Source organism: Emericellopsis atlantica (assembly GCF_019669845.1).
Source record: "Emericellopsis atlantica unplaced genomic scaffold F5Z01scaffold_24, whole genome shotgun sequence".
Classification (NCBI taxonomy): Eukaryota; Fungi; Ascomycota; class Sordariomycetes; order Hypocreales; family Bionectriaceae; genus Emericellopsis; species Emericellopsis atlantica.
In genome coordinates, this window is record NW_025764726.1 from 162,222 (window position 1) to 185,947 (window position 23,726).

General features: G+C 56.1%; 7 protein-coding genes across 7 annotated transcripts; 4 read left to right on the plus strand and 3 right to left on the minus strand.

The window, feature by feature from the left end:
* Positions 1-45: 45 nt before the first annotated feature.
* F5Z01DRAFT_626692 (putative ferric reductase transmembrane component) lies at positions 46-1,974 on the plus strand (the record flags this gene model as incomplete). Its single annotated transcript, XM_046261496.1, has 3 exons — positions 46-403; positions 468-573; positions 624-1,974. The coding sequence occupies 3 exons, from the start codon at positions 46-48 to the stop codon at positions 1,972-1,974; spliced, it is 1,815 nt and encodes a 604-aa protein (XP_046115796.1).
* A 1,184-nt stretch (positions 1,975-3,158) lies between these two features.
* Positions 3,159-4,540, minus strand: F5Z01DRAFT_254266 (uncharacterized protein). Its single transcript, XM_046258529.1, has one exon. It carries the CDS (start codon positions 4,145-4,147, stop codon positions 3,254-3,256), a length of 894 nt encoding a protein of 297 aa, XP_046115797.1. The 5' UTR covers positions 4,148-4,540; the 3' UTR covers positions 3,159-3,253.
* A 1,576-nt stretch (positions 4,541-6,116) lies between these two features.
* Positions 6,117-9,902, minus strand: F5Z01DRAFT_254431 (uncharacterized protein). Its single transcript, XM_046258532.1, has 5 exons — positions 9,759-9,902; positions 7,081-9,654; positions 6,711-7,021; positions 6,576-6,648; positions 6,117-6,522 (listed from the first exon to the last, which is right to left on the minus strand). The coding sequence occupies exons 2-5, from the start codon at positions 9,437-9,439 to the stop codon at positions 6,236-6,238; spliced, it is 3,030 nt and encodes a 1,009-aa protein (XP_046115798.1). The 5' UTR covers positions 9,440-9,654; positions 9,759-9,902; the 3' UTR covers positions 6,117-6,235.
* Positions 9,903-11,710: 1,808 nt separating this feature from the next.
* On the plus strand, positions 11,711-14,224 carry F5Z01DRAFT_662331 (Ca2+ permeable channel). The gene is made up of 4 exons (XM_046263939.1): positions 11,711-12,085; positions 12,139-12,463; positions 12,514-13,441; positions 13,491-14,224. Exons 1-4 carry the CDS (start codon positions 11,953-11,955, stop codon positions 14,157-14,159), a joined length of 2,055 nt encoding a protein of 684 aa, XP_046115799.1. The 5' UTR covers positions 11,711-11,952; the 3' UTR covers positions 14,160-14,224.
* A 314-nt stretch (positions 14,225-14,538) lies between these two features.
* F5Z01DRAFT_626600 (uncharacterized protein) lies at positions 14,539-15,186 on the minus strand (the record flags this gene model as incomplete). The annotated part of the gene is made up of 1 exon (XM_046261489.1): positions 14,539-15,186. The coding sequence occupies one exon, from the start codon at positions 15,184-15,186 to the stop codon at positions 14,539-14,541; it is 648 nt and encodes a 215-aa protein (XP_046115800.1).
* Positions 15,187-16,285: 1,099 nt separating this feature from the next.
* On the plus strand, positions 16,286-18,223 carry F5Z01DRAFT_626682 (glutaminyl-tRNA synthetase; the record flags this gene model as incomplete). The annotated part of the gene is made up of 2 exons (XM_046261495.1): positions 16,286-18,094; positions 18,143-18,223. The coding sequence occupies 2 exons, from the start codon at positions 16,286-16,288 to the stop codon at positions 18,221-18,223; spliced, it is 1,890 nt and encodes a 629-aa protein (XP_046115801.1).
* A 1,120-nt stretch (positions 18,224-19,343) lies between these two features.
* Positions 19,344-23,587, plus strand: F5Z01DRAFT_662336 (elongation factor 3). The gene is made up of 3 exons (XM_046263940.1): positions 19,344-19,871; positions 20,095-23,051; positions 23,108-23,587. The coding sequence occupies exons 1-3, from the start codon at positions 19,720-19,722 to the stop codon at positions 23,164-23,166; spliced, it is 3,168 nt and encodes a 1,055-aa protein (XP_046115802.1). The 5' UTR covers positions 19,344-19,719; the 3' UTR covers positions 23,167-23,587.
* Positions 23,588-23,726: the final 139 nt, after the last annotated feature.

A 23,726-nucleotide genomic window follows, 5' to 3' on the forward strand; every position in this document is an offset into this window, starting at 1 on the left:
CGGCCATTCATACAAGACACTGTTCAAATAGTGACAGCCTCCATCATGTCTCTTCCTTGGCTGTCGCAGCCTGTCATGCTGCACTCCAGCCGGGACCCTGGCATGTGCATGCTCACCCCCGAGCAATGCGCCTATAAGCAGCGATACTGGGTGTTCTGGTACGAGGCCGACCACAGGTACTCCCTCCCGACGCTCGCATTGTTCCTCTCCACCATCATCGTCTTCGCCGTCGTCCACGCTCTCGACGCCTACGGCCCGGACAGCTGGACGCAGAGCAAGCTTCGACGAAGAGCGGCCGCCGCGACGCGATGGGCCTCCTATCGGCGCTGGCGCGTCGGTAGCTGGAGCACGCAGTCCTTGGGCACATACATGCTTGGCTTTGTCGGATTCGTCTTCTTCACCGGTATGTCCCTGGATATGTACTCTTGTGGTCAAGGGCACACCCCACTGACCAGTGCACCTCGCAGTCATGACGCTCGCGCCGCAGCCGTACTACTGGCCCAACACCAAGGACGTGAGCTATGGGCACTCGCCCCCGATCGCGATGGCTCTCGCCTGCCTGCCCTTCATCTTGTACGTGACAGTTCCTCTCCTCTGCTAGCAGACAAAAACTGACAGGCCAGGGTCCTCGCTACCAAGGCCAACCTCATCGCCAGCTTGATCGGCACATCCCACGAGAACCTCATTGTCTGGCACAACTGGATCGCCTGGGCCATGCTAGTCCTCGCCCTCATCCACACCTTCCCCTTTGTCGTGCAGGGCATCCAGGCTGGCGACATTGTCGAGCAGTGGAACACGGGCGGGCTCTGGGTGACGGGTGTCATCGCCCTCGTCGCCCAGGCCTGGCTGACCTTCTTCTCCATCCGCTGGCTGCGCGAGCGCTACTACGAGATCTTCAAGATGACGCACTTCCTCGCCGCCCTCGTCTTTGTCCTCTTCTTCTTCCTCCACTGCGACGGAATCCTCACCTCCTGGGACTACTTCATCGCCGCCGCCACCCTCTACGCCGCCTCCTGGCTCTACTCGCAGTGCCGCGTGTACCTCGAGTACGGCCTGCAGCACAAGGCGCGGCTGACCCTCGAGGGCGCCGAGACGCTCAAGATTGCCATTGACACCACTGCCGAGTGGACGCCCGGCCAGCACGTGTACCTCCGCTTCCTGACCCTGGGGCTGCACACCCTCAGCTCGCATCCGTTCACCATCTGCTCCCTCCCCGTGTCGCGATACAATGGCAAGAACCAGATGGTCTTTTACGTCAAAGGGCGAGGGGGTCTGACGGGACGTCTGGCCAAGATGGCCCAAACCAACCCCGGCACCACGGTACGCGTGCTCCTCGACGGTCCGTACGGCGGCATGCAGAGCCGATGGTACAGCGGCTTCGACCACGCGGTTGTCATTGCCGGTGGCGCCGGCGCCGGATTCACCCTCGGGTTGTTCGAGGACTTTGTCACCCGGTCCCAATTGCCAGCAGCAGCCGCGCAAGACCGCAAGTTGACACTGGTCCTGTCGTCCCGGGACCTCGAGCTGAAGAGGTGGTACCTAGACGCCATCGCGGCGCTGCTGGACGAACAGCAGATTGAGGAGGGAGAGGAAAAGAAGGAGGCGAGGCGACTAGCGGGCTTGACCATTCACATCCACCACACCGGCATCGCGAATTCACGCGCGGACAGCAGCGAGGACAACAGCTTGCCTGCCAAGGACGATGCCGCTGCGCCTGCGTGTGGCGTGGTGACCGATGTTCCCACGAGTCTCCGGGACGTCACCACAAACGTCGCAGCCGGACGTCCCGACATCACCTCTTTGTGTCGGGAGATCATCGCTGCGGAGCGTGGTTCCGTCGGCCTGGTCGTCTGCGGCCCGGCGTCCATGGTGCATGATGTGGGACACGTCGCGGCGTCTGCGCAGACGGATGTGATCAAGGGCGGCTCGGGGGCTTCTGAGGTGTGGTTCCACAAGGAGAGCTTCTCGTCGTAGGTTTGCATGGGGGTCTTTAATAATGAAGTGTTTTTGATGATGAATCGAAGTCGTGGGGAACTTGCAATGGTCACTTTGTTTTGTGCGTTGTGACACACGCAGAGCAATCACCCGTATATTCCCCACCGCAACCCGGTTGATATATTTCGAGCGTGAGACTTGCAAATTGAAAACTCGTCATAATCGTCACCCTGTCCCCGGATGAGGCCACAAGATTAATGGCCGAGCAGCGCAGACAACAGCATCATTTGAGGTCTACAGGGTAGTCAGATACAATGAGCGCACAAGCCAGACAAGGGCAAACATGTACCTACTGTACAGAGTGCAGGCCATGCAGACAAGAAACGCAAACCGAATTTATGACAATTCCATTTCCATTCTCTCACAAGGCCCGGGATCACGACCTGGATTCACTGCCCCCGCGACAGCCAAGTGAAGACAAAGATCCTATCACGTGACCCACAGCGTCACTGGCAGCGGAAGAAGCCACCTACCCGGATCTATCAATGACTTGACAGCAGTCAGGACTCAGAAGAACAAAGAACAAAGAACAAAAGAACATGACCCGAACCCCCCACAAAGGGATAGTTTTCCGGGCCCTCCAACAATGAGAGGAAACATGAATCGCCGCATTGTTGTGCATCCGCTCTCGCAACCGCCAGCCAGCTCACGATAGCACATTGTAGCGCCGCGCACGGTGGGAGACCGTCACGAGAGCGCAGCCTCGCACGTCACGTTCCTGACGCGGTTCAAAGTCAAAAAGCCCTCTCAAACACGCCGGTGTGGAGACCACGTGGAAATCCGTCCATAGCCGGCAGCAGCTCCAGATGGAGGTCTTGACTCGTGATACAATGTGCCCGCGAGCATGGATCCGTCCAGGTGAACCACATGGCAGCGTTGAAGACGAGTGCGGGATGATTGTTCGACAGCGAAGTTCGAACAACGTCGACGACTCGAACTGCAATGGCTGCCAAGGCGGGAACCAGCTGACTGCTGATGTGCATGGAGATCCGTGTCCCTGTCCAAGAAAGAACCCACACGGTCCATCTCACTCGCTGTCACGACAGTCAAGAGAGGCACAGCACACATCCAGTCAAGTCGTCGATATATTCAAGAGTGTATAGGTACAATATGTCCTTGCTAGATCCAGAACGCTTCCAGAAACTAGCATCAAAGAAGCCAACCCAGTTCCTTTTCAAGAGTCGAATTCGAGAGAAAGAGCCAAAACGCAAAAACACCGCGCACAATCCGTCAAGACCAAGGTTTTCATCCGAGCATCTTAGTTGCCGCCCGAGTAGCCGACAGTAATGTCCAGCCAGACATCGCCAGCGGGGAGGTTGAGGCCCAAGCCGTCCTCGGCCTCCATGCCCTCGAGGAAGGCGTTGGTGCCAGAGCCGCCGGGGTTGATGGTGGAGCAGGTGCCCTGGCTGCAGATCTGCAGGCCGGGGATGTCGAGGCCGGCGCGGGACGCAACCAGGCACGAGGCATCGGCGCCGGACCAGCCGCCGTTGCTGGTGTTGGCCATGTCGAACTCGGCCCAGGTGGAGGCGTACTCGCCCCAGGTGGTGGTCTCGATGCCGCCGGCCTGGCAGATGACACCACCCTGGGTGTTCTCGTCCACGGCCAAGTGCTGGGTGACACCGGCGGGGATGGTGAAGCTCTTGGCCTCGTTGCCCTTGAAGAAACCGTTGATCTCGTTGTTGACGGGACCGATCTTGTTGTAGGCAACGCAGTCCTGGTCCTTGCCGGAGGCGTTCTTGATGGCAGCCACGTAGTTGTACTTCTTGGCCACGTTGCTCTTGACGAGCATCATGTTGCAGCCGTAGTCGCCGGCGGTGCCAATGTTGCCCGTGTAGGCAATCTCAGCCGCGGTGGCGCGCTTGGACTTGCCGCCGCAGAACTCGGTGTAGGTGTCGACGCCAGAGTCGCCGCCGGACGACGAGGAGTCATCGCCCTGGTCAGCCTGCGCGGTGGTGGTCTGCGCGGGGGCCTCGTTGGTGGTGGGCTGGGGCTCGGCAGCGGCGACAGCCTCGACGGAAGGCTGAGGCTGGACGTACTGGACGAACTTGGCCGCGCCGGCGGAGCGGTGGGCGTGCTTGTGGGCGTGGCCGCTGGGGTGGGCAGAGGCGCCGATGGCGGCAGCCGCGAAGAGAGCAGTGGTGGTGAACTTCATTTTGCTTGATTGATGAATGTCGGTGATTCCAAAGGAATGTCTGTAGCGTCCAAGAGGCTTGCTTGCTTGGAAGAGTGAGAGAGAGAGTGTGTGTATGGGCGCGCAGCGCGGAAGTTGGACAGAGACCTTGAAGGAAGGGTGGTCTGTATGGTAGTTTTGAAGGAGTGAAGAAGGAAGGGTTTCCTTAACGTGAATGCGCGACGACTCGGGAAGTTGACGGTGAGGAAGGGAGAATCCAAATCGAGACGGGGCCAGGGAGGAGATGAGTCTTTATGGACTGACAGGGGTCGACGGCCGTGCCTGCTTTGTCACGCTGGAGGGCAGAGCGCCAGAGGCTCCCAGAGCCCAAGGGGGGCCCAGGGGGCAACAACAGCACAGAATGGGCTAGTCCATTCCTGTCATAGCGCATGTCAGGGCGCGATTAAGCTCATGCGCTCGCCAGGAACATGCCTCCCATGATTGGCCGACGGGAGGCCTGGCCCACGCACCTCGGCGGATCGACCATTCCCTCGCGGCTTCACACTTGGAAGTTGCTCCACGAGGAAAAAGTCTTGTGCATAAGTGCCAGCTGTCACTGTGCAAGTTGTACAGTGCTCTCTCTCCTTATGCAGGCACCCAACCAACAAAGGCAGGCCACGATGGAGTCACAAGAAGAGTTTTTTTCCTTCTTCTCCTCTCGGGATCCACGTCACCGATGCTGCCAGCCGGCAAGGAGGGGAAGAGAAAACGCCTCGCGCAGGAATCGTGGCTCGCTGGCGGTGAATCATACTCACACAGCATGTTTCAATGTCTGTGTGTACAAAACTTGTGGTGACTTGTGCTCGTTGTGCAAACCTGTTGCGCACGGAAATTGGCGCCGGGGGCTCCAGTCGGCACCGCCAGCGGCCAGCCAGCCACAGCATGGCGCGTCCCAGTCGCCCCGGCAGATGGTCGCCATCGCCCAATCTCAATCTGAAGAGGCCCCAATCTCCTCGCCTTGGCAAACGTGGTTTCATCTGTTCAACGCTACGCGAATCCGGGGACGCATCTCAACCTGTCTCTGTGCAACAAATCTGCAGTGATCGTGAAAGTGCCAGCATTCAGTCTTCAAGTGTCACGTCTCGGGCCGCGAGAGACTGGAGCCAGCTCAGACGCGCAGGACTAGACGCCCGAGTCAGACCGCCCACAAAATTATTCGCCTCCCATGCCGTATACTTCCAGGTTTTTACAGAGGACATGTCCCCTGGAGAACAATCGCCAGTGCTCTGTGCGGGTACGTACCTCGCGGTCCAGGTCCAGTCCATCCTGGACTCCAGTGCCAACAATAGAATCACCAGCCTCCAGATCTCACCTCTCACCGAGCAGCTGCCCACTCGCCTGAGACAGCCTGGCAGGGTCGTAGCCTCGAACCCCCGAGCCTCATTCCAATCGAGGCATCGCCCCGTACCAGCGACAGCAATCATAACAATGCGCGCTTGCTCAGCCTCGTCCAGGCTGACGACGACCACGTAGCATCGACAGCAAGGCCGACATTGCGGCCTTTCACGCGGCCCCTCTCTAGTCTCTGCCCACGACGACGTCCGGGGACCCCTCCGAGTGGACGACGTGAGTCTCGAGAGGAGGGAGGGGACGACTCTGCAGAAGTTCAAGCCATGTTGACCCACAGCACAGAGACGTCGTCCGTCAGGTCCCGATGTCGAATCAACAAAACCTCTCATCACTTGTGTAATCATGATGTTTAGCACATGTCAGTCCACACACTGTGGACGAACGAGTGTACGCCCGCCCAAGAAAAATCACGTCTTCACTCGTCTGTCTCCTCACAGTGCCTACTACTACATGCGCTGGCTTCCCACACTCGACAAATGGCATCACAGTTCGGGCTTCTCCGTCTTGTTGTTGCTTCTTCCACCAATCTCCATTGTTCTTGAACTTATGCTAAGTAGGTCCCGTGATAACGCTGTCGTTGTGACTGGCTGTCCAGTCTCTGCGACCCTCGAATCGCTCTGTTCATCGAGATATCCCTCATCATTGCTGCCCTGGACTTCGCTAGTCAGCTTTCACGGCTCTCCCTCCACACACATATGATCACCCTCGCCATGCCATGAGTCATCGCTGACTAAAGCAAGAGCCTCTGTACTCTCCGGGGCGCTCTCCATGTACTGGGTGCTTCATCAGAAGTAACTCCTCATCGCATCCTCGTAGCCCGTACCGCCCTTGAGATCCCTCCCAAACCTCGCGTGCACATCGAGGACAAGCTTGACGTGCGCCACGCTCAGTGGCTCGCCCTTGTTGATGGCCAAATCCTGTGCGGAGCCCAACACGTTCTTGATCTCTCGGCCGTTCAGATCGTGCTTGGAGAGAGCCGCCAGGTCGTCTTCCGAGAATGGCTTGACCTCCATCTTGCCATGCGCCGTCACGCGATCCAGGAACAACTTGAAAATGGCACGCTTCGCCTTAGCGTCGAGTTTATCATAGCGGAGAGCCACGTGGATGCGGGATTGAAAAGCTTCGTCAAACGTCTGCAGATAAACCGTTAGCATGTCCCGCCCCTTGCCTTTGGAGGCGCCAAAGAAACACATACCTCGACCCGGTTCGTTGTGAGGAACAGGATTCCCTGGAAATACTCGAGCTGGCGTAGGAATATGCTCACGAGTGCGTTGCGGTGGATATCGGCCATGTTTCGCTTCTCCAGGAACACGTCCGCCTCGTCCAATAGTAGGATCGCACCCCACGCATGACAGATATCGAGGATCTTCTGCAGCTCGTGCTCAAGGAAGCGCGAGTCAGTTCCCAGCTCACCAGCCGAGACCATGTAAAGCGGACATTTGAGCAGCTCGCTGATACCTTCGGCCGTGAGGGTCTTGCCCGTCCCGGGGGGTCCGTGAAGGACAGCTGGTGACACGGTTAGTTGGGCCGCCGACTTGTCGTCCACGGGGATTTGGAATACTTACTAACGAGGCCTTTGCCTTTTCCTTGAATCACGTCGTCGATTGTCGTGGCTGCGCTGAACTTGCGCGACTCCACCAGAGCCTTGATCAGGTCCTTGGTCCCGGCCTCGAGCACCAGGGAGTCCCACGCCTTATCGTTCCAGGAAATGTCCTTGATCCCCTCGACATCGAATTCAAGCCACTGTTTTTCCGCAAAAGAGAAGCCCAGCACCAATGGCGAGGCTATCAAGTACTCCTCGTCTGTGAGATAGGGCACCTCACTCTCAGTATCCGTGGGCCCCTCCTTTGCCGTCTCATTGGATGTCGAAGCTTCCGGCGTCTCGTGTTCGCAAGTTCCATCCTTGCTGGGCAATTGCTCGAGTGATTCTTCGGTCTCTTCCTCGCTAGACGAGTCTTTCGGTACCTGGACGAGATGCGTTGTGCCGCGTTCGTCTTTGATTGCTCTGGTCACATACTTGACCTTGGTGGTGCCCTCTGCAGCGCCCGTTTCCTCGTCGTCACCAGAGTCCAACTCGCCACACTCACATTCCGTGTCCTCGTCCGACGCGTCCGAGTTGTCATCAATGGCGATGGTGTCGTGGTCCTTGGACTTGACGCTGGAGATGTAATAGTTTGGGTTGATCCGGCGGAAGATGGCCGGGTCCACCATGATGCGACTGTTGGTAATGTTGAACTTCAAGACACCCTTTTTGCGCTTCATGAACGCCATGCCCGAAAAGGCCCTAAAGTGCACGCCGCTGAGGGCAACAAACTTCTTTCCGCGCTCGACGAGGTCGTTGCGCAGCTTTTCGGCGTCCTTGTGGTACTCGAGTGGATAGCATGGGAGAGACGTGATCTTCCTCGCACCCTTGAACTCGGTAATCTCCTCGGCAATTGCCCCATAGCCGTACTTTTTGCCGTCAAACTCGAAATACTTGCCGGCGATGTGGTAGAAGTCGCCCTTCATCATCGAGTTGTGCTTCTCGGCCACGTCGACCTTGAAGACTCTGGGGGTGTCATGCTGGCCGTAGGTGGGCGCGTACACCAGCGTGTGAGGCTTCCACAAGGCCCACAGTAGGTCGTACGTGATCAGACCGCTCGCAAGCATGGGCTCGAGGGTGTTTTTGATATCGTGGTAGTCCTTGTTCAGATACTTGAGCAAGACGCGCAGGTGTTTTCTCTTGTCATCCAGGCGCTTCTGGTTCTTCTTGCGTCGCTTGCGCGTGTCGCCCGCTGGCTTGAGCTCTCGCAGTGCACTCAGGTGCGCCTTGAGCTCTTTGTAGTAGAGATAGAGCAGCTTGGGGTCCAGTTTGGGGACTTCATCCACCAAGCTTATGCCGTTGACATTCTTAATGACATCCTGCAAACATTCGCGCAGCAGCTTGCTCTTGATGTCCACGAACGTGCGGCGATACTTGCCCTCGTGGTCAAAGGTGCGGCGCACATGGAAAACGTAGCCGTCGTATCGCGTGTCCGGGCTTGTTTTCACCGTGTCCTGCAGCTTGAACATGTACAAGGACGAATCCCACACCAAGTCCACTCTCTTGTAGTCAGGCTTTGTTGGCACCGCGTCGCCGTCGTCGTCTACTTCGCCATCGCCGTCTCCCGGCGCGGAAGCACGGAGTCCCCTGGCGCGGGCTGCAAGCCTGGCGGCGCGCCCTGGGGGCGGAGGGATCGGAGGCCTGTTTCTGCCGAGTGCGTACTCCGTGTCGTACGGGCGTTGCACCCGGTCAGCACCGAAGCTGGGAGGAGCAGCGGAGCCGGAGAAGTACGGGTAACTTGGCGGTGGCGGGTACGAAGATGGTGGCTGAACAGAGAGCGTGGCAACGTGGGATGTGATGAGGTTTTCGAGGGCTTGCATGCGCTCTTCGATGCCCCCAAGTTGCCCTGCGGCCTTTTTCTTGTCTTTGGAAGCTTTCTTACCACGGGGCCCGTCTCCAGTGGAGTCTGTGGATGTGCTGTCTTCGTCTGAGACGACGTCGTCGGCAGTCGATTTGCTTTTCCTCTTGCGCTTGCCTCCCTTGCCGCCTTTGGTTTTCTTCTGGGACTTGCGATGCGGCTTTTTAGACGTTTCAAGATCACTGTCATCAGACTCAGAAGAAGACGTATCGAAATTGTCATCTTCTTCGCCTTCGTCATCCGAAGAAAAATCACTAGAATCGCCCAAGATTCGCACCCGCTGGTTTTTGGACCTCTTCTTCGACCCCTTGGAGGTTCGAGCTGTATCCTTCTGCTTCTTCGTAGCCGCCTTCAGCTTCTTGGCCTTTGATGCCACGGGGTTCTGTGCTTCAGGCGATGGGTCGGTTGCCGTGCGACTCAGTCGAGGCTCACCCTGGTGGGTCATCGTACTCTTGGACGCCACGCCGTTATCGACGTCCTCCATGATCAAGATTGTGTTTAAAAGAAGGAAAATAATATGAAGGTGAAGGTGAAGGGAGAAGACTATGAGGATAAAAGAAGGATGTTGGGAAGAGATGAGCAGGTGAGAGAAACAGTGGCCGAGAGATGGGGCCAACCGTGAAAGGCGTCAGACGAAACGAGGTCAGATGCGCCGGCGAGGGGCGCAAAGAGATTCACTCCTCCCCTGTAAAACATTCACTGCATGTTGTGTCAGTACGTCTGTTGTACATCCCCTGTCAGTACGTCTGTTGTACATCCCCTCTCCGAGCTAGGACAAACAAGTTGCGACGGCGTCTACTTACAGGCTGATTAGCCGCGCGACAAAGATGGATACGTACGAATGGTACGGGGCACTGGTCTTCACGCGCTCACTCGTCCTCGTCCGGGCGTGCTGTGGAGAAGTAAAGGATACGATGCTAAAAGATCGAATGACTGAACTTGAAGGGAGTTTGAAGGCTGCGAACACTTGTGAGACGAATGTGACGAAAGGTGATCAATCAATTGCTGCTTGTCCCGTCAAGACCATCAACAGGCAGCGCGTGATGCGCAAACGGTGGCAGTGAGTCGCGGTCAAGCAGGCGAGCTGCGTATGCGTCTACAAGGAGACAAACAGTAGAAAGATACAATGTATGTCGGGGAAGTAGAAGAAAAAAAGTAGTAATTAGCCACCACTTTGCAGGCGCAGTTCTCGTCAGCAACGATGACTACAAGGCATAGTGGCAGCTGACGCATCGTGTTGGGCTGCACGACTCTAGATACCTTGCCTCACACACGTACCCAGGCAGCAGCAGCCCACAGCCAGTCGTTCAAAAAGTTTGGATTGGCTGCGACGGCTCGTGCTGAGGCAGCCATGATGATCGTGTACCGTGACACCATTGGCGATCTGGTATTTGCCGGCGTTGCCTTGCCCCAGCCAGGAAATGTGGCTGCTGAGGCTGGACAGTGAACACCAACAAAGGTGGCTTGCCGTCGTTTGCCATCGTCATGCGGCATTGGAAAGCTGCTTGTTTGCATGGAGCCGTAGACAAACAGACCTCTTGTCTGTCTGTCTGTGTGCACGGTTATTCCAATGCAAGCTGCCAGGACGCAGAACAGAGACGGATTGTTACCTTGAGGAATTGTCGCTTTGCTTCTTTCACCATGCACGATGACTGTATGGCCCGTGTCTGACAGCGCAATCATTCGTCTCAGCTGAATCGACAGGGATACCGACAATGACCAATGGTCGAACGGACGAAGTGCTGATGGTTCATGGCTTTGGGCATCACTTTCAACTGCCTGTCAGCATATTTGACGTAGACGGTAGCTGTAATTAGCATCCGTGATTTCAATAGCCCATCTTCCGCGTCAGCTGCTCACTGCAACGGAGATGCTTGGTCGGTGAGGGCTGTGAAGCAACATGACTGACCGATAATTCCCTGCGATGCCGCGCCTCTGTGCAGCAGCCAGCTGCGCTGAAATATGCGGAGTGCAGTTGCACGGCGTTTGGTTCGGTGCTGCCAAGGACCATGGCTGCCTTTTGCCGTTGCACAATCCCTCATAGGTTGGTACTCGGACGGACAAAGGCCTCATGAGGACGGTCGCAAATCTCTTCTCCGAATGCGAATTCAGTGATGGCAGGCTCCATGTCGCTCTATGAGGTCCGGTGTCTTGAAGACGCCAATATTCAAATGATGGTCGGTCGGAGGCGTTGGCCGCGCAGGGCTAGTAGTATCTGCAATGCGCATACTGGGCAGCGCCTCTCAACAGACAATGCCCGTGTTCTGGTGTCAGTGTCCTTTCTGGAGAGCATGTCGCGACCGCAAATGTTGCCTGCATCTGCCGTACATGAGGGAGTGTCGTCCTTGACTGTGGGCCAGACAGTCGAGGCTGCAAGAGGGCGGAAAGAGATCCTACTTGTGACCCCTACGTACCAGCAAATCGCCTGATCAGACTTTGATTGATCGGAGCAGTTCGCACGGGCTGAGGCGAACAGGCTGTAGTTCATGTACATCGGAATCTCGATGCGACATGGAGCCTCTTTTTTTTTCGTGTTGCGGCAAAGCTGGGAAAATCCAAGCTAAACTTGGATGAAATCCAGAGCATCTTGGTTCGGCCTGCAGTGCAAAGCGCCAGTGACCCGCTAGCGCGATGTGGGGGGAAACGCCCGTCTGGCGCGACGCACTAACAGAGATAAGCGTCACACTATGGCGATAAAAGCTGCCACTGTTAACGTCCAATGCCTGTGGTCCGTGGGTGGCCTCACAAACGTCATACTGGTTTCGGCCATGACAGGAAAATGCGGCTGGCGTTCAACGGTTGAAGCAACCCTCCTTGCTACAACAAGTTGTTCAAGCTTGCTCTGTATCTTTCAGCAGTGATCAGCTGAGCGCCGTGACGATCGCAGTCCCGAGCCCACGCGATCTCAAGTCTTGCTCGTCGCTACCAGCTCTGGGTTCCGTCCAAGTGCCTGAGCGCTGCGCAAAGACGCGACTCTACTGATTGAGCCATTGTTGCATGAGCTCGCGACTCTTCAAAATGGTCAACATGGGAAGATGGAGGACGCTGGACAGGATTTTTGGCTGGAATAATCACACGAACGAGGGCCACAGGTCCGATCGCTTATCCTGGCTTCATGAGGAGGAGACCTGTACGTTTCTTTCTTGCTGCACTCTGGGTGTCGCCTCGCTAAAACGATCGCAGTACTCCCCCATCATGGACAGAATACCCACAGCGCGATCCCGCCTGCCGAGGTGGCCAAGACATGCCTGAAGCTACGACACCTGATCCAGGAATGTATCCCCTGCGAGATGGAAGAGAGCAAGGTCACCAGAGCCCACAGCCGCATCATCACGAAAAAGGTCATCGACGCTGCTAAATCAGCCGGCGGAGAAGAGGCGAGAGGATGTGTGGTGTTTTGTCTGCTGGTGAACAAGCGATGGTTCTCCCATGAGGCCGACGTCGAGCTGTGGGATGCTGATCTACATTCACTGCGAGCTGTCGCGTGTGGTGTGATCGCAAAGCAAATGTGAGAGTATAGCACTACTGCGTAATGAAACATGGACTGACAGTGCCCAGAATCGAGACGGAGGAAGACAATGACTTTCTCATGCACGCCGTTCTCCTTCGCCGATATTCATTCCTGATCAATGGCCAGGCCACGCGCCCCCTCAACGCCATTGAAAGGGCTGTCGACTTGCACGAGGTGCGCGTAATTGGGTCTTCCGGGTACCAGAAGTGCATCAGCCATCTCTGGCGAGGCTGGCTTGTTCAGGACGAGGACGACCCGACTGTCTTCGTTGACTACAAGGACAAGGCCAACCCCAACTTCCTGGTGCACATGGACCCTGACCGCATGCGTGCGCCGATGTATCAGAACGCCGCCCAGATGCTCTTTTCCATTGTCTATTTGATCCTCTACACTTCAGCCATCAACTCGATCAACCCATCGGGCGAATTCGACGGAGCCGAGGTTCTCCTATACGTTTTCACCATTGGCTTTGTCTGCGAGCAGGTTGTCAAGTTCTACAAGGCCGGGTACCAGATCTTTGGGTTCTGGGATGCTTTCAACGGCATCTTGTACTCATTTTTGACGGCATCGTTTGTCCTGCGCGTCCTCGGTCTCTCTCATCGCTCGGGCTCCTCGGGCCGTACAGAATGGAGCGAACAGAGCTACAATATCTTGGCCTTTGTTGCACCGATGTTCTGGGGTCGCTTGCTTCTGTACCTCGACAGCTTCCGCTTCTTCGGTGCCATGCTGGTTGTCCTCAAGGTGATGATGAAAGAGTCTGTCATTTTCTTTGCCTTGTTGATTATCATCATCATTGGTTTCCTCCAGGCATTCATTGGTCTGGACTTTGCCGATGACCTCGTGGCGGGCGACGTCTGGTTCATCATGGAGAGCATGCTCAAGGCCATCCTGGGCAGTCCAGAATTCGATGGATTCGAGCAGTTTGGTCATCCCTGGGGACTGATCCTGTACTACTGCTTCACATTCATTGTTATGGTTCGTATTCCCTGCTGTCCACAGAGGCGGACTTGGCTAACCACACCAGATCATCTTGCTGAACATCCTTATTGCGCTCTACAATTCGGCCTACGAGGATATTTACGGCAATGCCGACGATGAGTACCTGGCTTTGCTTGCCCAGAAGACGATGCAATTTGTCCGTGCTCCCGATGAAAACGTCTATATCCCGCCCCTTAATCTCATCGAGATTGTCGTGTCCGGCCTCTTTGAGTGGTGGATGCCCGACCACGCCTACGAGATTCTCAACGACTGCGTCATGGGCGTGCTGTACTCGCCGTTGCTGGTGGTTTCCGCCTTTTTCGAGACCCGCAAGGCGGCTGACATTCGCTTCAACCGTTCGCGCGGTGAAGAGGACGACGATGTGATCGAAGAGTGGGAGCAAATGAACTCCGATGTCGACGCGCAATCTGAGGAATGGGCCAAGATCTGCGATGCAGCCAAGTCCAATGTCGAGGACGACCCTGCCATGGTGGAACTGGAAAAGCTGCGCACCGACGTCACGGAGCTCAAGGCGATGCTCAAAGAAATCTCTCAGGCCGTCGGCGCCGATGCTAACAAGGCTGCGGCTGCCGTTGAGGAGGAGCAGGCAGAGAATGAGCCCGTCCTGAAAGACGCTGGGAAGAAGAAGAAGGACAAGGGCAAGAAGAAGGAGGACGTCGCCGCTGCGCGAGGCAGTGCGAGCAGCTCTGAGTAGGGCGACCGAGCTGCCCAGCTAGCTGAGCGGTTCCGGGGACGCTCGAGCTCGAGCTCGAGCTCGAGCAGTAGCTCCAGCAAGAGTTCTTGAGACGCAGATGAGGATGTAGGGAAAGGCTATGTGCGAAGGCTTTTGGTTCTGCCTGAAGTAGGCGAGTCATGTTTTCTCGTGGATAATATGCCCAGGCGAGCGAAGTTGGTTACAATGCAGGTCGTCTACCAGTTCTGCCTGTGATATGCAGCTTTGAAAGGCTTTGTATTCATCTATAGTGCCAATATTGTTTCCGTATGCGTCATGTGTATCATGCGGGTGACCACAAGCTGCCGGCCCTGGCTGAAATCCTGGGTCCTCTCGGGTTCTATCCTGTGCATCACGCCAGCTACGAGGCTTCCGCGGGAGGAAAGAATTGAGGCACCACCTTGTCGTAAGCCTCGACGTCTGGTGTAGTAAATGTCGTGAAGATGACCCTGTCCAACTGCTGACCATCCTCCGTCTCGAGGAATTTCCGAACCTGCTCGCAAGCCACTCGGGCAGCATCTTCTTGAGGATAGCCATACACGCCCGTGCTAATGGCGCAAAAAGCAAGAGTCCTGACGCCATTGTCCACTGCTACCCGCAGACATTCCTCGTAGCAACTCTCCAGCGTCTGCTTCGCCTGGAGAGGTGACGTCCTGAAATACACAGGCCCGACTGTGTGAATGACGTGTGCCGCTGGCAGTTCGTAGCCCTTTGTGATCTTCGCCTCGCCCGGCTGGCAACCTTTCAGGGTTTTGCACTCGGCGAGCAGGCGAGGACCTGCGGCGGCATGGATCGCTCCGTCGACGCCACCTCCGCCCAGCAAACTTGAGTTGGCGGCGTTGACAATGGCATCGACCAACAGAGCTGTGATGTCGCCTCGAATGAGAGAGACGCGGGCATTGACAGACGCAGAATGGGTTTCGCGGGGCTTGTCGCTGGGCTCCAGGTCACCTCGGTTGTACAGGTCGGTGACAGTGGGCAGATCGACCTCATCGTCATGGCGAGGCATTTTCAATGTAGCGACAGAATCCTGATCGGGCTTCGCTTGAGATTTGTGAGATCGTAGACACGGTCTACGTAGATGTGAGAGGGCGTTCTTTCGGTGATGGGTAGTAGATGTGGTAAGGGGGCGAGTCAACCACGGCCGCAACTGTACCAGGGAGCAAGTCGTCCGACCTGTGCGGCGTAATTTCGATACTCTGGGCGCAGCGCTCATTCAGTACAGTAATAGTCGCTCTTTGTGTTGCTTATTTGAGTTGTGCCGGCTCTGGTGGCTACGCGTAGGATAGAGTCGAATGAGCTTGAGAAGAGCTGTAAGGATCTTGGTCGCAGGAAATTCGCTGGTTCTCTGTTGAATACGGTTCTTCGGTCTTTTGAGGCGCGTACATGCGTCGATTATTAGGTATTGTTGTCGATGAACAGTGAGAACTGCAGAGCGAGGAACCGGTACTCGAGGTGCTTCATGCATGTACCGATGATGCAAGCGGATGAAGGGCAGAGGGCGCCAGAAGTGAGAACCTGGAAGTTTCTGTGGCTTGGCCAGAGAGCATGCGACAACAGAACCGGGCCATGCAGCAGTTCACCCAAGGAGAGCCGAATTACAGGTAGAGCCCGTGTAATATTTTAATCGCGACCAGTTCCCATCGAATTGCCAGTAGGGTTATTGAACAATCCCGTGTAGTAACGCTGACTCGAGGTAGGTCTAAACGGGTGGGTTTGGGATAGCCTACACACCCTCTCTCATACTGCGCTAGAACACCTGTCAGACGGCCGGCCATAGAAGGAGAGCCCAGTCCGTCTCTGAAAAATTATCTTAATGCCATTCAAAGCTCCGCAAAAACCGATCCAGCTCAGCTACCTATGTGAAGGTGCAGAGGTTCAGGTCCGTCTGCGCCCGTTTCTATCCTTGGCCAGAAGCTCTTATCAGCTTATCGCGTTCCGCGTTGGCGGGGTCTCTGATTGTTTTCTTCTGCCCCTCCTAACCATAACCCAAACGGCCATTGACTCACTTTCTGGGCACGCGATCCAAGACTGGAATTGAGGGAAGTTTCCAAACATCCATCTGCACGATCTTTTGAGCTGGAAGACCCTCCCTCGACAACGCAATCATGGCCGAGGAAATCACCCAAAACATGCCCAAGCTCCAGCTTGACGAGGAGACTGGCGAGATGGTCTCCAAAGCCGAGCTCAAAAAGCGTCAGCAGAAGCGCGCAAAGAAGGCTGCGCAGGAGAAGGCTCGCGCCGAAAAGGCTGCCGCTGGTCCTGCGCCAGCTAAGCCCAAAGCTGCCGCGCCAAAGGCTGAGGAGACTGCGACTGACCCGGAGCAGATGTTCAAGGTCGGCTGGTTGGCAGATGTTTACAAGGAGCGTCCAGAGAAAGATGTTGTCACCCGTTTCCCTCCCGAGCCCAACGGCTTCCTCCATATCGGCCATGCGAAGGCGATCGCGATCAACTTTGGCTTCGCCAAATACCACGGCGGCGTCTGCTACCTACGATTCGACGACACCAATCCCGAGAAGGAGGAGGAAAAGTACTTCACAGCGATCAAGGATATCGTCGAATGGTTGGGCTTCAAGCCGTACAAGATCACATATTCGAGCGACAACTTCCAGAAGCTCTACGACCTCGCGGAGGAGATGATCAAAATGGAAAAAGCCTACGTATGCTCGTGTAACGACACGGAGATCAAGCTTCAACGAGGCGGAGAGAAAGGTGCCCACGAGCGGTACCGCTGCGCGCATGCCGAGCAAACAGCCGAGGACAACCTGCAAAAGTTCCGAGACATGCGCGACGGCAAATACAAGCCCAAGGAGGTCTTTCTGCGCATGAAGCAGGACATTACCGATGGCAACCCTCAGATGTGGGACTTGGCCGCGTACCGCATCAAGACCGACCAGCCCCATCATCGTACGGGCTGGGATTGGAAGATCTATCCGACGTACGACTTCACCCACTGTCTGTGTGACAGCTTCGAGGGGATCACTCACTCTCTGTGCACGACGGAATTCATCCAATCGCGAGTATCCTACGAGTGGTTGAACAGAACCCTAAAGGTCTACGAGCCGATGCAGCGCGAGTATGGTCGACTTAATCTCTTTGGCACGGTTCTCTCAAAGAGGAAGATCATGAAGTTGGTCGAAGAGAAGATTGTGCGCGATTGGGACGATCCGCGACTGTACACATTGATCGGCATCAAGCGCCGCGGTGTGCCGCCTGGTGCCATTCTGGAGTTTATCAACGAACTCGGCGTGACCACCAACGCTACAGCCTTGCCTGTGCACCGCTTTGAGCAGTCTGTTCGCAAGTACCTCGAAAAGACCACGCCTCGTCTCATGCTCATCCTCGACCCCATCCCAGTTGTGGTGGAGGATGCGGAGCCCGCCGACATTGAAATTCCATTTTCGCCCAAAGACCCAAAGATGGGTTCCCACATTGTCAAATTCACCCCCACAATCTACATTGACCGTTCCGACTTCCGCGAGGAAGACAGCAAAGACTACTTCCGACTCGCGCCCAACAAGTCTGTTGGTCTGCTCAACGTGCAGTATCCCATCAAGGCCACCTCGTTCACCAAGGATCCCGAGACAGGGAAAGTTACCGAGGTCCGCGCTGTGTTTGACAAAGAGACGAAAAAGCCCAAGACATACATATCCTGGGTTGGCACAGAGGGTTCTAAGAAGGTGGAGGCGCGCGTACACAATCAGCTCTTCAAGAGCGAGAAGCCAGAGGATGTCGATGGTGGCTTCTTGAATGACATTAACCCCGACAGCGAGGTGATATACCGAGATGCCATCATCGAGAGCGGCTTTGACGAGGTCAGGAGGCGGGCGCCATGGCCAGAGGCTGCTGGCGAGAGCGAGCTGGGCAAGGGTGGCCCAGAAAGTGTGCGCTTCCAGGCTATGCGTGTGGCATACTTTGTAGGTTCCCTTTATCGTTCAATTCAGACAAAGACTAATATGTGGCAGGCACTGGACTCAGATACTACGGAAGACAAGATTGTGCTCAACAGGATTGTATCGTTGAAGGAGGACGCAGGCAAGAAATGATGGACATGTTCTCTGACATGAAAGCGAGCGCGCGAAGGAGCTAGTGAGTGGCGAGATGGGCACTCCGGTGGATGTTATAAAGATAGACGACTACATGCGAAACGATCAAATAAAGCGAAGAGTGTCATGCCTTGAACAAGTCTACTAGGTGTTCTGGGCCGATGGCGAGCCTAGTCAGCATCCCGCCATCGCGCGAGGTAAGCTCAGCTTGACTTTCTTAGCAGGGTCCAGGCAATTCCATGCGAGACATGGCAACTGTCGGTGAGGCAGGCCCATGTACGCCTCCAGATTGTCCGGGGCCCCGCGAAGGACCTGGGGTCAGTGCGTCGTGAAGGGGTTCAAGGTGTCGAGATCTCACTCTTTGCATACTGTACGTAGACACGGGATACTATTTAGTTCTGTGCCACTCATTGCTATGTTGTGAAAGAGAGTTGGCCGCAGGGCTTGGTGACGGCGGGCGCTATAGACCAGGAGCCACTCAAATCTTGATATTGTGACAACGTGGCTTGTCGACTGGGCTGATACGAAGATACGATCATCTATAGCGACGGAGTTTTTATGACACTGGTCTTGTGAGAGCAACACCACTTTGGTTGACGACGCTCTGAGATACCAGAAAACGGACCGCCGCCTCCATGTCTCTTGGGGAGAATGACTGTCCGCAATATGGCTAAAAAAAGTATCCGTGAGTGTGGCAAATGTCACAATGAGCGGGAAGATTCTGCCACCATCAGAATCGGTGAATCCTAACTTAGACTAGCCGCCCAGGGTCCAGAATCAGATCATGTATGGTCAGGACTCAGGATCTAACCTTCCCTTGGCTTCTGAGCGCGTCAATAGAGAGGGCTGTCAAGAGCAACAGCTTCCCTGTAGAGAAATAGCTCGGATGTTGAGCAACATTTACTGGCCGCCTCAACAGCCTGGAACCAAAAGTCGGAATCCCATCCAAGGTTCACCGCTTTGGCGATTCGCCCCCTTCTGGGCCTAGCGCGTCCTCGATAAGCCTCGATAAGCCCGATAAGCATGCGCCGCCCCGCCAATGGAGGGGCAGAGTTTTTCAAAATGGGCTTCGTTGAGGGGAGGAGCAGCAATGCGGGACGGACACGCTGCGCAAAAAAAAAATGTGGTCGTGCTCGGCGGCGGCGAGCCTTTTTCAGAAAAAAACCTGGCCCTCCCCTCCTTAAGTCTCTTTCCCTCCTCTCCCAACCTTTCTTCCTCCATCATCCAACTTCTTGAGACTGGTCCGTCTTTTCCTCCAAGACGAACAGCGTGGACTTGATTCTTTCATTGTCCTCCTTTTGATCTCTTTTCTTTCCTCTTGCCAGTGTTGTTCGTTTCCTCCACGAACAGCCCCGCAACCTCTGCACAGAGTTCGACCCCTCCATCGACACTCTTGCCCTCACCAGACTCAGACGTTCATTCGTACTAGTCTGTCATCCTAGGAATTTTTTCGCCTCCACGAACCTTTTCCGAACCTTTTTTTACAACCCGACAAGATGCCTTCCGAGAACGCTCAGTCCGTCAAGGTGCTCGACGAGCTCTTCCAGAAGCTCACCGTCTCCACCGAGGCCGCCGCCATCAAGGAGACGTCTGGCGAGATTGCCGGCTTTGTCAACGGACGTATCGAGGACCAGGATGTGCCTAACAAGTGAGTCTTGCCAACCTCTGAAAAGCTTGTGGTCGCAGATTGCTCGGTGTTCTTGGGGAATGGGCGAATATTTTTTTCAAGTCTGTAACCCGAGTGCACCAGGAGGGAGGGGCAACCAGCGCCAGCGCCAGGGTGCTGCTGTTTTTTGCCCCTCACCAGCAATTCCAGCGCCCACTAAAAATTTTCAATTTGACGCCCGTTCAACGTACTAACCATTTGATAGGCTCATTGAGAACCTCGAGAAGCAGTTGGCCAGCAAGAAGGATGCTGTCGCCCGTGAGCGCGCTTGCGTCGCCATTGAGCAGATTGCTGTCCACTCCGAGGTTTCTGCTGCCGTTGAGCCCTACCTCGTGGTCCTCCTCCCCAAGGTCCTGTCTGCCGTCGGTGACAAGACTGTCAACGTGAAGAATGCCGCCCAGGCTGCTGTCCTCGCCATCGCTGGCGCCATCAAGGGCAACGCCTCCAAGGCTGCCCTCCCCCACATCATTGAGTCGATCCGCAACGCTCAAAAGTGGCCCGAGAAGATGGCTGCTCTTGACTTCATCGACGCCCTGGTCGTCTCCGCCCCTGCCCAGCTCGCCTACCGTGTCCCCGAGTTGATCCCCGTCATCTCCGAGGCCATGTGGGACACCAAGAAGGAGGTCAAGGACCGCGCCTACAAGGCCATGGAGAAGCTCTGCCAGCTCATTGTCAACCGTGATATCGAGCGCTTCATCCCCGAGCTCATCAAGTGTATCGCCAAGCCCGAGAACGTCCCCGAGACCGTTCACTTGCTCGGTGCCACCACCTTCGTCACCGAGGTCCAGGAGCCTACCCTTGCCCTCATGGTGCCCCTGCTTGACCGTGGTCTCGCCGAGCGTGAGACTGGTATCAAGCGTAAGGCCGCTGTCATTGTCGACAACATGTGCAAGCTTGTCGACGACCCCAATATCGTTGCTCCTTTCTTGCCCAAGATGATGCCCGGTCTCCAGAAGAACTACGAGAACCTGGCTGATCCCGAGGCTCGTGAGAAGACCAAGCAGGCTCTCGACACCCTCAACCGTGTCGGCAACGTCCAGAACGGTGTCATCCCCGAGGCCCGCAACGACGGTGCTCTCAACATCGTCCTCGAGAAGCTCACCGAGATCCTCAAGCCCAAGTACGGCAGCTACCTGGAGAAGATGGGCCCTCTCGCCGAGTACATTTCCGCTATTGCCGGCCAGCTCGTCGATGAGAAGGAGACCGAGCCCATGATCTGGGTCGAAAACCTGAAGCCCTACGTTGCCGTCATCACCGGCATCGACAACGCCGAGGCTGTCATTGAGACTCTCCGCAAGAAGGCCTCCCCCGGCGCCGCCGATGAGGCTGAGGTTGAGCCCGATGAGGAGGAGGGTGAGGATCTCTGCAACTGCACCTTCTCCCTCGCCTACGGTGCCAAGATTCTTCTCAACCAGACTCACCTGCGTCTCAAGCGTGGTCAGCGCTACGGCCTTTGCGGTCCCAACGGTTCCGGCAAGTCCACCCTCATGCGTGCCATCAACAACGAGCAGGTCGAGGGCTTCCCCAAGCAGTCCGAGGTCAAGACCGTCTTCGTCGAGCACGACCTTGACTCTGCCGATACTGAGATGACCACCATTGACTGGACCATGAAGAAGCTCCAGGAGGCCAATGTCCAGACCAGCCGTGAGGAGGTCGAGAAGCGCCTGGGCGAGTTCGGCTTCAACAACGAGATGATTGCTGGCGAGATCACCGCTCTCTCCGGTGGTTGGAAGATGAAGCTGGCTCTGTGCCGTGCCGTCTTCGAGGCCCCCGATATCCTGCTGCTCGACGAGCCCACCAATCACATGGACGTGAAGAACGTCAAGTGGCTCGAGGAGTACCTCATCAACTCCCCCTGCACCTCCATTGTCGTCTCCCACGACTCCGGCTTCCTCGACAACATCTGCCAGCACATTGTCCACTACGAGCGCTTCAAGCTCAAGCGCTACCGTGGTAACCTGGCCGACTTTGTCAAGCGCGTGCCCTCGGCCAAGTCCTACTACGAGCTCGGTGCCTCCGAGATCGAGTTCACCTTCCCTGAGCCCGGTTTCCTCGAGGGTGTCAAGACCAAGGCCAAGGCTATTCTGCGTGCCACCAAGATGACCTTCCAGTACCCCGGTACCTCCAAGCCCCAGATCCAGGACATCACCTTCCAGTGCTCGCTCGGCTCCCGTATTGCCGTCATTGGCCCCAACGGTGCTGGCAAGTCGACCCTGATCAACGTGCTCACCGGTGAGCTCATCCCCACCAAGGGTGAGATCTACCAGCACGAGAACATCCGCATTGCCTACATCAAGCAGCACGCCTTTGCCCACATTGACGACCACCTGGACTCCACTCCCTCCGAGTACATCCAGTGGCGCTTCCAGACTGGTGAGGATCGCGAGACCATGGACCGTGCCAACAAGATCATCACCGACGCCGATGAGAAGGCCATGGACAAGGTCTTCAAGATCGAGGGTACCCCCCGCCGCGTCATTGGCATCAACTCCCGCCGCAAGTTCAAGAACTCGTACGAGTACGAGTGTTCGTTCGCCCTCGGCGAGAACATTGGCATGAAGAACGAGCGCTGGGTGCCCATGATGTCTGCGGACAACGCCTGGTTGCCCCGCTCCGAGCTGTTGGCCTCTCACCAGAAGATGGTTGCCGACGTTGACATGAAGGAGGCTCTCGCCTCTGGTCAGTTCCGTCCCCTTGTCCGCAAGGAGATTGAGGCCCACTGCGCCAACTTTGGTCTCGATGCTGAGCTCGTCTCTCACTCGCGCATGCGTGGTCTGTCTGGTGGCCAGCGTGTCAAGACTGTCCTGGCCGCTTGCTCGTGGCAGCGCCCTCACTTGATCGTCCTTGACGAGCCTACCAACTACCTGGACCGTGACTCCCTCGGTGCCTTGTCCAAGGCCCTGAAGAAGTTCGAGGGTGGTGTCATCATCATCACTCACTCGGCCGAGTTCACCAAGAACATCACCGAGGAGGTCTGGGCCGTCATGGACGGCAAGATGACGCCTTCCGGCCACAACTGGGTGTCCGGCCAGGGCTCTGGTCCCCGTCTTAAGGGCGACGATGACGAGGAGGAGGAGAAGTTCGATGCTATGGGCAACAAGATTGTCAGCACCAAGAAGAAGGCCAAGCTGACCTCGTCCGAGGCTCGCAAGAAGAAGAAGGGTAAGCAGCTCCATTTGAATGACATTTTTGAGACCAATGCTAACAACAATCTGCAGAGCGTATGGCCCGCCGCAAGCGTGGTGAGGAGGTTTTCTCCGACGAGGACGACATCTAAACGCTTCGTCTGTCTGTCAGAGAACATCCCCCCCTCTTCTACTATCCGATACGCATCCACCTACAACCTTGACGAGTCCGCCCCCCCTCTTCAGCATGATTATATTTTCCCTTTGTCGCATAATGAATTCTCTGAGCAAAAAGTACCTTCTTTCTTGCCGGTTGGCCGGAATCTTTTTTTGGTCTCAAAATGGATGCAGCCTACGCACATACCCGTTGGCTGTGGATAGAAGAACTCATGATATGCTCTTTTTTACTAGACTAGACTATGTCTCGGGCGATGGTGTTTACCGGGGGCGGGAGGACTGTCGGATGGGTTGGAGGACCTGTACCGACTTGGTTCGCCCACCCTTTTTGACTGTCACTGAGACGCCATGGAGGAAATGGCGATAGATAGAGCCAATGAATTCGTGACGACCAAATTGCGTGTCTGTGCATCGTGCGTGACGACCGGCTTTCCGGTGGTGGTGGTGGTGTGTGTGTGTACACTGTGGTCTTGGGTGCTAGTCCATGTTAGGGCAAGCAAGCCAGCAATGTCCAACGCAGTAAGAAAGTGTCACG